Source organism: Hippocampus comes, unplaced genomic scaffold (assembly GCF_001891065.2).
Source record: "Hippocampus comes isolate QL1 unplaced genomic scaffold, H_comes_QL1_v1.1 scaffold501, whole genome shotgun sequence".
Lineage (NCBI taxonomy): Eukaryota > Metazoa > Chordata > Actinopteri > Syngnathiformes > Syngnathidae > Hippocampus > Hippocampus comes.
This window is the reverse complement of record NW_017805779.1, coordinates 343,902-358,815: the sequence shown is the minus strand read 5'-3', so window position 1 is coordinate 358,815 and position 14,914 is coordinate 343,902. Positions and strand designations below refer to the sequence as shown.

At 45.8% G+C, this 14,914-nt stretch overlaps 4 protein-coding genes across 4 annotated transcripts; all 4 read right to left on the bottom strand.

Moving 5' to 3' along the window:
* Positions 1-400: 400 nt before the first annotated feature.
* On the bottom strand, positions 401-7,170 carry and1 (actinodin1). Its single transcript, XM_019884776.1, has 7 exons — positions 5,658-7,170; positions 5,471-5,580; positions 3,522-3,566; positions 3,216-3,361; positions 2,078-2,491; positions 1,751-1,993; positions 401-1,656 (listed from the first exon to the last, which is right to left on the bottom strand). The coding sequence occupies exons 2-7, from the start codon at positions 5,553-5,555 to the stop codon at positions 703-705; spliced, it is 1,887 nt and encodes a 628-aa protein (XP_019740335.1). The 5' UTR covers positions 5,556-5,580; positions 5,658-7,170; the 3' UTR covers positions 401-702.
* An 837-nt stretch (positions 7,171-8,007) lies between these two features.
* cops9 (COP9 signalosome subunit 9) lies at positions 8,008-9,843 on the bottom strand. Its single transcript, XM_019884778.1, has 3 exons — positions 9,658-9,843; positions 9,327-9,399; positions 8,008-8,141 (listed from the first exon to the last, which is right to left on the bottom strand). The coding sequence occupies exons 1-3, from the start codon at positions 9,718-9,720 to the stop codon at positions 8,104-8,106; spliced, it is 174 nt and encodes a 57-aa protein (XP_019740337.1). The 5' UTR covers positions 9,721-9,843; the 3' UTR covers positions 8,008-8,103.
* Positions 9,844-10,304: 461 nt separating this feature from the next.
* otos (otospiralin) lies at positions 10,305-11,706 on the bottom strand. Its single transcript, XM_019884734.1, has 4 exons — positions 11,469-11,706; positions 11,256-11,321; positions 10,798-10,821; positions 10,305-10,682 (listed from the first exon to the last, which is right to left on the bottom strand). The coding sequence occupies exons 1-4, from the start codon at positions 11,602-11,604 to the stop codon at positions 10,495-10,497; spliced, it is 414 nt and encodes a 137-aa protein (XP_019740293.1). The 5' UTR covers positions 11,605-11,706; the 3' UTR covers positions 10,305-10,494.
* apodb (apolipoprotein Db) lies at positions 11,707-14,914 on the bottom strand. Its single transcript, XM_019884733.1, has 5 exons — positions 14,614-14,914; positions 13,876-14,028; positions 13,683-13,804; positions 13,370-13,455; positions 11,707-12,272 (listed from the first exon to the last, which is right to left on the bottom strand). Exons 2-5 carry the CDS (start codon positions 13,987-13,989, stop codon positions 12,040-12,042), a joined length of 555 nt encoding a protein of 184 aa, XP_019740292.1. The 5' UTR covers positions 13,990-14,028; positions 14,614-14,914; the 3' UTR covers positions 11,707-12,039.

The following is a 14,914-nucleotide window of genomic DNA, read 5'->3' as shown; positions in this document are numbered from 1 at the left end:
ACGTTGGAGAGCGCCTGCTAAGTGTATAATGCCGTCATGTTTTCATGCTGTTGTGCTGCCATGGCAACGTCGTTCCGTTACACAACTTGACTCAAATTAGACAGGAAGTTTATCCTTCCAGGCTGAAGATAAAGTGCAGGCATTTTGCAACCATTTTGGAGATGCCATAATTGACTCAATGCGATGCAATGACGATAGTCAGGACACAAGTTGCTTGAGCACACACACACACACACACACACACAAACGAGGAAGCGCGACCCATTTGGAAAAATCCAATTCTCAAAAATTGACGAAAATTATTTTGAAATGTCCAACATAGCCATTTTGGCTTTGCAAAGTGCGCAAAATATGTATGATGTGACTAAATGTTACTGAGGAATGAAAAATGGCTAAAAAAACAGCTTTCAAGAGCTTTTTATTAGAACATTCCAAAGCGGGGAGAAAAAAAAACTTTACAGAAGTTGTCAGTGGCGAGATGGCGAGCAGAGCAGAGCATTTGCAAGTCACAATGCATTGCAGTGCTTGGAGGAGGCCTGAGGTCTTGCGAGTGATACCCGAGCGCCCCAAATCAAAAGCGCCGAACGACCTTAGGACGCTCTCGTGTTCATTGGGTCCATGGACTGGCATCATGTGGGGGTCTGGTGGGACGGAAATCTTTGAGGGCATTTGTGCACCTACAAGCTGGCGTGTGTCTGCACTTTACTTCTTGCGGTAGTCGTCCTGCTCGGGGAAGTGGTCGCCATAGCTCCTCAGTATGTCCTGGAGGCTGGGCATTCCCTGAGGGGGCGTCGGCACGTTGGACACGTGAGGCTCCTCCTGGCCGCTTTGGTAGGGCTCGGCCTCGTAAGGGTCCTGTTCCGGCACCTCCGGTTGGGCCTTGGGGCGCTGGGGTTGGTCCTCGTGGCGGGGCGGCTCGGGTTCGCGGCGGCGCAGGCGGCAGTCGCTGTCAAACTCTGGATCGCAGTGCGGGTTGGGCGGCTCCAGGACGCCGTCGCGAGTGCCGTCGGCTTTCAGGTGGGGCTCGTAGGCCTCGGCGGGATGAGGGATGCGGCGGTGGGCGCTCGATCGGGGCTCGGCCGGCTGCAGCGGGAAGCAATCGCGGTCATACCCGATGAAGCAGTCGTAGCCCTCTTTGGTTTTTCCTGGCGGGCCCAGAGGGTGGCGCTCCTCCCTGGTAGGCTCCTCGTAAGTTGGGGGTGAGAACAGGTAGTGTTGGCGGGCACTGTGGCGGTGCATGGTAGCGGAGGCGGTGTCTCTCATGGCGGAGAAAGGATCGTTGGGGTTGGACTCGGGCGTCGACTCCATGCGGGGCGCGTACGGGTCGCTGCCCTGTGCCTGTGCCATGAAGCGCCGCAGCACTGCGTACTGATCATTGACTTGCGGCGCGGCCGGGGCACTAGCCTGGCGGTACGTGGCGTAAGGGTCAGTCACCCTGTTAGCATTAGCGTTAGCATCTCTATACATGCCATAGGGGTCGCTGTAGTGGTCGGCGGCGGGAGGGGGAACCCGGATGGCAGCCGCCTCCTCGCTCGGCTCCGTTTTGTATGCCTCTTGAGGTGTGACGAATTTGGTGGCGGTGAGGGGGTTGCAACCGTCCTCAAAGATGGGGTTGCAGGACCCCGGGCCAGAAGCGGGGTTGGTCACTCGGGGAGCCTGCAAGGAAAAATGCTGATTACATGGGAATTTTGCCAACGAAGTACAAATACTTGGTTACTTGCCAGGACATCTCAAGTACATTAAAACTCACCATGGGGGAGGCAACGTAGGCGCAGTATGGGTCCCTGAGCGGGTCACAGTTGGGGTACTGGTAGAGCCCAGACGAGGCCTTCTGAGGCTTGCAGGTGGGGTCCACTTGCGGGTCGCAGCCCAGGTGGGCGTAAGCCGGTGAGTTCCCGGCGGCGGGCGGGTAGCCGTAGGCGGCCCTCAGGTGGTACTGCAAACACTCAACGTCCTCGGCCCCGCAGACGCGCAGCAGCTCCGCCTTCTGCTCCTGAAAACAAGAGACACTTGGACTCCACTGGGCCTTCGCTCCACGGCGGTTGGAAAACACTGTAAAGGCGGTGTGATGTCATACCTTGGAGAGGAAAGAAACTGATGACGGTGCATAGTAGTAGTAACCCGACTGAGGTTCTTTGGCTGCGGCGGCGGGTCGTACAAAAAGAGGGGCGGGGGACTTCACCGGAGCCGGGGCCTGGGCCGGGGCAGCGGCAGGCAGCACCAGTGGCATGTAGGGACTCTTCCGAGCCACCAAGGCGGCGTACAGGCAGTAGGCGTCCTTGGTGGGGTCGCAGGTTTTGACCGGCGCCGGCTTGGGGGGCTCAGGCTTGGCCCTGCTGGTGTAGGATGCCACGCAGTTGGGGTCGTCCGAGTCGGCGCAGGACTTGTAGATCTCGCCCAGGTGGCGCAGGTAGGCTTTGTAAGAGCGACGGCCTTCGGCGCGGTTCTTGTTCTGGAGGTAGGTTAGGTAGATGCGGTCCAGCTCCTGAACCTGAAGGGGGCCGAGATTCCATTTACCGTATTGGCCTGAATATAAGACGGCCCTGATTATAAGACGACCCCATCTTTTTCAAAACTCAAGTTTGAAAAAAAGACTTTTTGAACACCAAATTAATTTTTATACAGAAAATAATTACAGTACATCTGAAACAAATGATTCTAACAATATATTTGAGAGAAAAAGCATGTTATTTTGCCTCATTCAAATCTTAATATCTGAACATTTAAATATGTAAACTCAAATGCAATCACATTCATAAATGAATGGCTTCTGGTTTTTGAAATGTAGATTACATCATAACTTCTCCTCAGCTGCCGGTTAACCTGGCCGATCTTCGACCCACTTTTCTCCAGATTGTCGCTACGTTTCTCCATTTTCTGTTATCTCTTCTATTATTTTCTTCTCCTTTCTTTCTTCCCGCTATTTTTTTATTTTTTCCTCTTCGTGCAACCGTTATTTTTATTTTTATTCTTCGTGACAGGGGTTCACTTTGGCCTGGGGAGTCAAGTTCAGCATTCGCTTCAATGATATCTGGCGCCATCTAGCGTCGTGAATGGGTATAATGTCCAGACCCCCGAATATAAGACGACGCCCACTTTTTCAGTCTTATTTCAATGCAAAAAACACCGTCTTATATTCGGGTCAATACGCTAGTTGCAATGTCACTTTACTTTGGATCATTTCGGGGGGGGAGGATGGGGTGGCATCGACTCACCGCCTCCTGGTTGCCGTTGTCGGTGAAGTACTTGTACCAGCTCCAGAAATCCGAGTGCTGCTTGTACCAGCTGATGTTCCTGCGGTTGCGGCTCAGCCTTCTGTGGGCCGCCGCTGCCTCCGCCCTCGCCCGGATGCTCTCCCCGGCTGAAGGGAAGGCAAAAGACGCCGTTAATCCCGCCGGCTTTTGCTAAATCACTCGCACGGCTCACGTCAAGAGACTTGAAAGTCAAACGCTTTGATGTCAATCAGTCAGGGAAATGCAGGACACTTAAACGACTTCTACTACTAGTAATACAACTTTTACCGTCCGGTGTGGCCTTGCCGGCGACGGGTCCTGCTGAGACGTCGGCTGCAACACACACAAGAGAGGAAAGACGACACCCGTCAGGAAAAAGGAAAAAAAAAAAAAAAATCACGAGCCCTTTGCAACTTGGGACGGTGCTTCTGCGCCACGCTCCCCACGATGCCGCTCGAACGCTTACGGCCGCGCATTCTTGTCAATGGTTGCTCGCCTCGGCCCCTGCGGGGCTTTTTCTGACTGCGGCTCTTTGTACATTTTTATAGGCGGGCCCCGGACACCGGACCGCACGCTGTGCCTCAAAAGCTGCGTGTGCGTGCATGAAGGAACAGTGAATTCAGCTTTTCTTTCATCTCCACGGGGAAAAGGTGTTAATGCCTTCCAGAAGGAGAGGAGGAGGAGGAGGACGACGAAGACGACCAGGAGGGCCATGGGAGGCTGAGGCAAAACATCACTCGGGTGAATTCAAAGGAAGCACGAATGGGCTTTACGGCGGGAAGTTGTTAAGTGAAAAATATACTACTCGGGGGGGGAAAAATGAACAGACCACTGTAGAATTGTCAGCCCTCTGATTTTGCTGATTTCAGGGAGAATTTGGAGTAAATTTTTTTTATTCTTCTTGAGCAGAGATTCGTAAAAGTGTGTCAGGAATCAATTTCGCGCACACAATTCGGGTGCGACTTTTCACTTCAACGCGTTGGCATTTCATCTTTTTAGAGTTTTCTGTTTTGAAACTTTGATTGCAGTTCTGTATGTTTCCATTTGAATTGAATCATTGCTTAATTTTTTTTTAAACCCTTTCATGCACCCTGTAACCTAATAACATGATAAGCTGTCCACTGTAGTAACCGCTGCCCTTGATGAATGACACTTGGAGAATTAAGCATTTATTTATTCATTTATTTTTTTAAACGTATAAAGTAAAACGTTTGAGAACAAGTGATGACAGTAAATGCAAAAAAGTAGTGTTGTTTTTTTTAAGACACATTTTTTCCAAGCCTGTATGCATTATATTTAATGGGAATAAATGATTCCTTAGTGTAATTAATTTTATTTATTTTTTTTTTTACAAGCCAATTTAAAAAAAAAGTGTCCATCACATCTGACAGCGGAGCGTCACTTTGAAGACGTGATGCTGACAGGTAGTTATTTTTACACAGGAGCCAAACAGTACCGAGCGAGAAAATGGAAAAGGAAGGGGAGGATGATTATTATGATTAAGACGCAACTTGAGAGCCACTCGCCGACACGGCGTGAGCAGAATAAACGTCCTTTTCATCACCTTGAGCGATTCATGACTATGTTGCGTAATCATTTTTTGACAATGAGACACATCAGAAGAAATGTTAATACCATTCCAACTCGAAATGTCCTCGATCGATAGATGAGATAGACTAGATAGATAGAGCGATCCATCGATAGATAATTCATCCAGTGAGGGAAGCTGAATTATGTTGCAATATATTTTTGATTGACTGCATTAAATATATGTTTGTGCAGATATTTTTATGACATTAATATAAAAGAAATACAGCATGTGAATGTATATATTTTGGTTGTAAACATTTTTATCCCTTTCAGGACAATGGACCCTCAAGCGTGTTGCCGTCCACTGCCACTATTGTGTTTTTTTTTTCACGGCTAAAGACGATCAAAAACACTTGAGGAAAAAAAAATCCAGATGTAGGTTATTATTATTTGTGCATGAAAGTAAAAAAAGATATTTTTTTACTTTGGTTGAATGAGTTAAATCCGTACCTCTACTTTTACTTCAAGATTTGTTTTTTTTCCACACAAGTATCTGTTCTTCTACCGAAGCACGGAGCGTGAGTACCTTTGCCGCCTCCTGTGAAGGATGTTTACGGTTTGACTTTTCAAAAGCTTCTCGGTGAGTCTCGTCAGCACTTTTGCCAGCAATGACTTTGATGATCCTCACTGCGTTGTTGACAACTCACCGGGCAGCAGCAGCAGCACGATGACCACGGCCAGCGTGGCGGCGACAAGCACGCCGGAGAGGCCGGTCCTCCTGTGGGCAGCCATTACTCAGCTCGTCTTGTCTGGTCTCCTACCCGGATGGAAAAAAAAAGAGTCACATAAAGTAGTTTTTGAACCACCGCACAGGGCAAAACCTTTTCCTCTTACCTGAGGTTCCCCTTGGCGACAACACTGACTGGGGGTCCGAGATAGACTCTTGCGGAACACCGAGTGTGTGATTACGACTGTGAAGCAGACCTCCCTGAGACAGACTGCCTCGCACAAAAACTTGGGGCAGATTTTAAACCAGGCCCGTCATCACAAATGCACAACAGGTATTCATTGACACACACACACACAAACACACAGAGTGGAGGGCCACCTCAACACAGGCTCTGACTGGCCAAGGGCTTCCAAACGCCGAACCAATGAGAGGAAGGGTAATTAAAAGCAGGATGCAAAAAGGTGGGAGGGCTTTTTTTTTCTTTTTCAGGGGAATGCTGAGAGATGAGCGCTCACTCTAATAATGTGCATGGAAATTTTTTATTTCAAGCATGCAGGACAAAAAAAGCTGGTCCAAAATGAATGGGGACACTCTTCCGGTAATCTTAGTCCTGCAGCGAGTCAAACCATTCACACAGTTGTTTGATGATGGGAGATCACGCGGATGCTGAGAGACGAGCATTCTCACTCATGCGCTCGCTTGTGCTGGTGAACGCATTTATCTTCTCGACACGTGAATGATGAGCATTCGCATCTGAGTCATTAGGCATGGTCATGCAAACAGGTCGGTTACTGATTAACTGTTACTTCTTGTGCTCATACCTCTCCCTCTGCATTCAGGAAAATTCGTTGTCATCTTAAAACCTCTATTTTGGTGATTATTAGATGAATGCAGAGGCACGCATTAAAATGAATGCAGTTTCACAACAAAAAATGCGGACCTGTAAAATTAGGACCAAGTCATCTGATGCGTATATTTTGCTTCTGATGGTATGAATGCTGAAAGATGAGCATTCACACAAATGATGGTTTTGTTTTGAATGCTGAAAGATCAACTTTCACACTCAGGCTGTATGACACAAGAAAATATAGCAAATTGCGTGGCTGCTGAGAGACGAGCATTCGCACAAGTCATTCCTTCATCGTGGCAGCATTTGAAAATCCATTTAGCTTCTTTCTTTTTGTGGCAATGCTGAGAAATGAGCATTCACACTTTTGCCAATATTTTTTTTTTGAATATAGTTAAAAGCTTTCAAAAAAGTATTCAAGCCTTGCTTTACTTCTTGTTAATGTCATCTCTCAGCATTCACACAACCTATTTCAGCTTTCCGTGATACTCGAGATGCATTCGGGTGCCGCAACGTCGACGAGGTGCCAGAAGACACGAGACACTAATGAGGTGCCACATAAGCACTTCTCGGAGGCTGCTGCCTGAAGCCCGCAAACACAAAAGCAGCGCTCGGGAGCTCAGCGTGAGCGAAAAGGCGCACTCGCGAGTGACAGCTGTTCGGCACATGAGGAATCTGCTAATCTTCGGCTTCCTGCACACAGGCGCCGTGTTGAGGCACGTTAGCCTTTTTAGAGACAAGCTCGGACTTTTTGGGGACCGAATGTGAAAAACTGCGATGATAACGTCTCATGCACCCTGTAACCTGATTAGCTGTCCACTGTAGTAGCCACTGTCCCTGAAGGGGTTAAAGACTACTAAAAACTTGTTTTTTTAGGCTACTTTTGTTGGGTATGAAGTGTTATGTTTTAAAATCAAAAATTTAAAAAAAGCCATCGATGCTTTTTCCGTTTGGTCCCAGCAGCGCATGGTAGCCTCATCCCTCCCCTCCCTTGGAGAGCCCCCGGCCGCTTGAGGATTGCCGCCGCTCAAGCGCAAATCCGCAGCTGCCAACCTTTCTTGCCGGAGAAACAATTGTTTGTTCGAGCGTCTTTCATTTGAGACATGATCAATGGCTGACTGTCCATCTCGCAGCATTGAGGCTGACGGTGCTCCTCGGGGAGTGGAAACCGGCATCTGGTGAATCCCAGTTGTGGTGCGGCGGAAATTGCGTGGGAACGCGGGAGAGAGGCTGAAATTCTAATTGGACTTGAAGGGAAGGTTGAATGTTTTGTTTCCAAAGGCGCATGGACGCTCAAGGTTTCAATCTTGTTTTGTTTGGGCTGACTTTTGTTGCCATGGTAACAATGTGACCTTCACAGCCACTGTGATGCTAATTTGTGCTAATGTGTCGCGTGGGCATTCCACCCCCCTACGTGCCAACCAGCAGCCGCGTCGGACCCGCCGGCGTTTCTCGACGTCTCCCGTCCTGCCGGCTGTTTTGACGCTCGGCTCGCATCTCGTGTGTAATTACGTTTGGCTAACAGGTGTTCGTGGCTGCCCGCAAATCTCCAGAAAAACACATACGCATAATTTTCTCCAAAGCTGGAATGTCAGTCATTCTCAGGATTGAGGATGGGGGCGTTGGGGGGGGGGGGGGGGGGGGGGGGGGGGGGCTAGTTCTTCGGCTGCTTTTGAAACCAAGTTTTATTTGAGAGGGACACGTTTCATTCGTATGGACATGTTCATGAAGGTGAGTGCGTGTAGGCGTGCGGGGGTGTGGAGTCACTGCAGGTCATCGTCATCAAAAAGGTCCTCAAAGTCTAGAGGCGGGAACAAGAAAGACAAAGTGGGAAGAAAATGAGTTGAATGAATTTGGTGTTATAACATGCCAGTCAACTTTTGCGCACCCCCTCATCCAAAAAAAAAACCAACCAAACAAACAAACAAACACAAAAAAAATCTTTCCTCATCCTCAAGTTGTATTTTATGTGTTCTCTTCACAAAAACAAGCTGCAATGGGGAATTTAAGGGCACAAATTAGATTGAGTAAATGCTGTTATTGCAAGGAGGAGACGAGGGTGAGGACGAGGTCAGATGAGGCCTCCACAGGTTTAAAAAAAAAAAAAACTGATTAAACAGCAACCGTCTTGCAAGAAAGACGAGTTGAAGCGCCAAAGGGGCCAGCGTGATTCGCAGGGTCAATCTTACATGCGTACAATTTTCGCTATTTATTGTCAAATGTATTTGTTTGTATTTATTCTCCCTTTTTGTGCGATTTTACTCATGTTTTCTTCATTTCTGCTAAAATCTAGTAGAGGCTGCGTTTCAACGCCGCTTCCTATGAGCCATGGCGCCAGTTCTCATCCCTCGAGCTAGTCGAGACTTAGCGTGTACAAGCGCCGTTTAACAAGCGCCATATGCGCTCGCTGGCGTGCACGCTAAAAGCAGCTGAGTGGGGCGGCGCCGTGCTGCGTTTCCGCCATAAAGCATCTTTCCCGCGCCGCGCGCTTCGTTTTAACAATCAGCGCTTTTCGTCCCGCTCCTGTGCTGCGCAGCCTTGTCTTGAGCCGGTGGCCAAGCACCGCGGGAAACAAAACACATTAACTGAGTTTGTTACTTTTTGGGTTTTTAAATGTCTTGTATGAGCGTGCCAACTGGTATGGAAATTTAACTTTTCAATCAACAGGATGACGTTAAGTTGAACAGCCAGATGTATTTAGCAGTTTTTTTAAATTTAGTTCTAATTTTACTACTCTGAACATGAATAAATAAATAAATAAAAAAGCTAAAGAGGAAAAAAAATTAGTATACTCCACTAAGGTTTAATTGAGGGAAATGCTAAATGGAGGCAACAAACATGACAGGATTCTTGATATGCAAATCAGTGACGAATTACTTATTAAAGATGGAGCCAGACTTTGTCGAATCCTGCTGTATATTATATATCTTACCTAAAAGGCCTAAATTGACTTTTTTAAATGCATGCCACGTGTTGGAACGTTTACCATTGAAGAAGTCCAAGTGAACTGCCTTCTCATTGGCTGCCAAGTCCATCAGAAGGCCGCTGCTGCCCCCTGCCTGCAGGCATACGACGGTGCAACGCATTTAAATCTTTTCCACAGTTTGACTATTCGAACACATAAATCGAGCAATTTATGATTTTAAAAAGAACTATATTGCTGTTAGTGTCACAAAGATATGTAGTGCGTTTATTTGTAGTACGTACTAGATAACCGAGCGAAACGATTACAACGCAGGCAGCGGCAGGTATCCTTTGGCTAGCAAGCTAACCAGCTTTAGCCGTGTTTATTTCGAAACAAAAACGGACGAACAAACCTCGTCCAGATCCACATATGGTCCTGCTCCTTCCGGAAACATCTCGTCCACGGCAGGCTTCATTTTTTCAAGAGCAGTCTTTTTGACTAATTTGAGCTGAGTAACTCTGTCAGCTTGTGCTGGCTGCTAGGAGCAAAACAAAGCACGTCCGACGCTGAAATGTCCTCGGCTTCAAACTCGATCCTCTGTCAACTTTTCCGAAATGTACTTTCGCCATTTTGTATTTTAATGCTACTGTTTCTATGTACTGCATTTTTTTGCATACTATACCAAAAATATATGCCTGGTTCTTTTGACTTGAATAACACAGTGTTCAACAAATGTTGCTGGAGCAAAATAATGCGCGTGTGACGCGAAAATGTGCTCGGCTTCAAACCAGTTTCTGTCCAAAAAAAAAATTCCGAACCGAACCGGTGCCATCATTTATAAACACTTTCAAAAAATAAAACGTGGAATTTTGTTCTTATTGAAGGTATTTCTACTCACAAATAACATGTGTTTAAAATATATTCATTGAAATTGTCCAAATACACGTTTCTGTTTAAACCTCCCCTTCATAACTTCCAAAATAAATGTTTCATTTCAATCATGCATAACTCACATTAAATTTACATTGGTAACAGAATAATAAAAAAAAGTCAACATAATTGAAACACCGTGGATTTATTTTAAATTAATTACATGATAGCGTCATGCAAATCTAAAAAAAAAAAAATGCTACTATAACTACAGCAAAACCTACATCTCTCTATACAAGTATGGCTGTGCTACAATTACTTTAGCAATTTCTTTGCCTTTTTCTAAAACTTCTCAGGTCTCCCAGTCCATCTTGGCCCCTCAGTGCTCATGTCCGGCGATGCTGTCGTAGCCCAGGGTGTCCCCCAGTTGCTGGTGGGCAAAGAAGGCCCGCGCCATCTCGTTGATGTGGTTGTAGGCCCCAATGGACCTGAAGTACTCCACATAGTTCCAGAAGTCCGAGGTGGAGTATGGCCAGTACGGGACAGCTGGGGGTTCATCGTACGGCACTGAATACGAAGAAGGCCACATGATCAATGTTTATTTTTTTTTCTTCATTCATTTTTATCAAGCTGCAAATAATATTAAGACCTATATTATAGAATAGTTATGTTTGTGCTTTACCCCCCTCTGGAATGACTCTGGCCTCTGTGGAGCAGGAAAGCGAGAGAGAGAGAGAGAGAGAGAGAGAGAGAGAGAGAGAGAGAGAGAGAGAGAGAGAGGAGAAAGATAAACATTTAGCAAGCATTCCAAGTATTGCCACACACAAAGACAGTATTCAGCCCGGACAGACTCTTAGGGGACCTGCGAGCTTCTCCAAATAATATTGCTGACCACGGACAAGACACACACACACACACACACACACACACTCAAGGTGGAGGAATTCAACACACTGCAGACAGAAGTGTCTTTGTACACGCAATGCCCGCCCCCCCCTAAAAAAAAAAAACCATTAAACATCATTTTTGATGCATTGATTGGTGCATATCAAACTTACTATATCATTGCACTTTTGTACAAACTTCACATCCATTTTGACAATAATAAAAAGCCAAGTGAGTCTTCACATAAATACTTACCGCTGACGTGGAAGACAAAGACACAAAGTAGAACAGTGACGCAAAGCAAACTCTTCATCTCGCTGCCTTGAAATAAACACAAACACAATTAAAGTCAGACTGGAATGTTTGTTCGACGTCACAACGCGTTTCAGCACCCAATGCACATTACGAGTTTTCAAATGTACTTCAGTAAAAGTATGAATGTGTTTTGTTTTTTTTGTTGTGATGTACCTGTTAAGGAGTGTTGCTGTTGATCTGCTGTTTGGCGTTGGTCTTCTGCTTGCACGGCTAGTGACTGAGAGGAGTAAGAAGACCACCACCTCCCATGCAAACACGCGCACACACACACGCACACACACGCCTCCATATGCCCACTTGTGGAATTGGATGTACTGCATGCACATTAAACTCAGTTTGTGCACATACATACATACATATACTCATACAGTGAGGACACCAACATATAACATATTTTTTCAAACTCACATAGTATTTATTTTAATCATAAGTAGGCTACTGGTACAAAATGTAGCATAAATACTATTATACACCATATTATTATTCAATTATTGGTTGATTTTCCCCTTTTAATAACGAGCAGCTCTATGAATTTGAAATAAATCACAAAAGAGGAGTGATGTATAAAAGCTAGCTTAGCGTTAGCATGTCACATGTACATGCCTGTATTGTCGCATGCTGCTCTGTGTGCGTTAAGTGTTGGAAAGCATGTGACGCCATGGTGAAAAGGCCTATTAAGCCAAATGATAAAGATATTCAGTCGTTAGCATGTAGCGGTGATGCGCTAGTCGTCCTTGCAACCCGTCTGGTCAGTGGCGGTCATCCGAAAGAGGTCCACGCCCTCAGTCAATAACAGGTCCTGAGCATAGCGCACAGTCTCGGGCGGCAGGAAGCGCGAGCGGCCCAGGATCCAAGCGTACTCGACGTGGAATATGCGCAGGATGTCGGTGCATGAGTAGACCACGGCTACGCTGCTGTAGTCCGTGCTCAGGATCCAGTAGGGACTGTAGGGGGTGACTGCGGACAGAGGCAGACACAAATTATTATTATGATTCAGTGACCTTTCGCAGGGCAGTGAATCGCAGGTGGGCTGCTCTGGTTGAGTTAGAAGATGTTTCATCTCTCATCTAAGAGGGCTTCATCAGGTCATGCAACGAGGCTTTATGAGGACCGACCAGAGACCAGATCATTCCATTTCCAAGTGATTCAATGCCCTGAGAAAGAAATGATCTGGACGACTGAGAATAACCACAAGCACAATCCGGTCACCTCTATGCTTCATTAGCCAGTAGCTAGCTTAGCCGCTTATTTGGTAAAGCTCTGATTTGGATCAACCAAACAAGAAACCAATGGTGACCTGATGCGTTGGAAAGTATTTTTTTAAGACAAGGCAGCCTGTGCAAGCATGCTAATTTTGGTGAAACACATATATTTGTCTTTCTATCTATTTTATTAACTACCTGGCCTGGTATGCTAACCAGTTAGCAACAAAAAAAATGATAGTGTTAGGTATGATAGCCAGCTAGCTAGCTAGATAGATAGAAAGATAGATAGAAAGATAGATAGATAGATAGATAGATAGAAAAGCTACTATGATTCAACTCAGAACTTAGGCAGCAAATGACGACATAAACAAAAAGTAGCATTTTATATTTTGGCAGGTTTTCTTCAACGGCTATGATGCTAACATGTGAGCTAAGCCGATGACTAGCTAGGGACAAGCTAACTCATACAGAGATGAAATGAAGCACAGTAAGTGGTTCCAATGGCCATACAAGTCAACCACAAACCACTGAAATTCCAAGGTATAGTTTAAAAAAAAGAAAACAAAAATAAAGTGTCCCTATCACAAGGCCATTCTCCGTGAAAATCAGAAGCATGTGATGATGTCCTCACAGATTTATTTAAGCAGGACAGAGGTGACCACTGAGAGACTACAAGACCAGACTGCACATTACCAAACAGGCCTCCATTGTCAACACTAACAAGAAAACCCCAAAAAAGTGGATTGTGCGTTTTTGTTATTGCGTGTCTTTTGTCATCACACACGAGGTCCACCATGATTGAATTTAGACAGCAACAGTGCTCTTCTGTATTATTTAGGAATGACTTACAGTAGGAGAAGCTGACTCCAATTTGGGCCTGGTTTCTCGGGTCCGGGACCACTGCTGTGCCCTCTGCTGTCCGTACTTTGTCTTTACTACAAACACACACGAATGCAAAATTGCGAAGAGGACGATCACAAAATTGTCTGAATGAATTTTGTCACGAAGAACGATGGAAAACTGAAGAAGTTAAGGAAATTTCGGAACAAATTTAGTTCTGAGGGATTTTATCTTTGCCACTAGAAGACTTTGCTTCGTGGGATAGTACTTTTAATATGGTTCCTTGGATCTACGGATGAAAGAAAGACAAGTCTGGACTCACTAGAACTGAGAGTTTAACACTCGGATGGTTCCATCTGGTCGTATGGCGTAGTTGGCCTCGATGCACTTCCCCCTCTCGAACCTGGCGGGCAGCTTGGCGATCTCGTACCACCTCCCCAAATACTGACGTCCGCAACGACAGGAGGAGGCGGTGTTAGTGACGGCCAGGTGAGCGGTGACGCCATCCTTGTTACCTTTTGGAGCTGGAAGTTCGGCTGCACCTTGGGGATGGGGCAGGCCCCCCAGCGGTACGTCTGTGCCGAGGTCAGAGGAGACAATAACGCCAGGAGGACGCACAACACCAACATGCTTCTTTCCCAAGGATAGAAACCGAGATGGATAGGAAGCTGTGTAAAAAAAAAAAAAAGAAAAAAAAGTAATTGGACACCTGCAATTGTTTTCCTGCACACCTGCAGTGCCACCTCTGATGCTACTTTCTAAAGATGGGAAAGTGTTGGTAATGTGCACATAAAACCTACTTAGGAAAATTCTCCTGTGTGGTCTCTTGAACTCGGACTAAACTTGCACAACATCGGCATTCCGCTATTCTCTTCCACACAAACACATCGATTTATCTGAGATGCCACATTATACTACACATATACATTGCTTTTGCGTAACCAACTGGTTACGCAGGTTGAACAAGTTGTGTAACGTGAGCGGAAGCTTACTTACATGATTAAATAAGGACAATTGTTATCTACAAACCTGCACATTTATCATTCATAAATCGTATTTACAAACACGTTTTTTTTAATACTATACTTCGACTTAACTTGACTGCTTATTGTCTATTACTGCTTTTAAACACGCATACAGGCGCACATAAGCACGTAGTTTAAATACAATGCTTTTCAAAGAAAGTAAGAAAAATAAAAAACATTAAAAAATAACATTTAATTCTTATCATGGGCGTGGTGAGAGCCGCTTACCTTGATGACATCAAATCCGGACGCTCCGGGCTGACTTCTCCTCTTCGTCTGAATGGTAACTTGGCTGTGCGGTCGCGTTGATTACGTCACTAGTCAACGCTGATTGGACGTCTCCGGCATCGTCTTCATTGCTTTCCCGGCGCACACTTTGTTTGTATCAAATTCAAGTTATTCAAGGACGACGTCGTAAATAACGACAATCTCCAGCTTCTGCCCGAGATGTCACAAAAATTCACATATCTATTTCAAGATCATTTGAACCTACTTAAGTCAAAAATATTATCGCTTCATTAATGGCAAC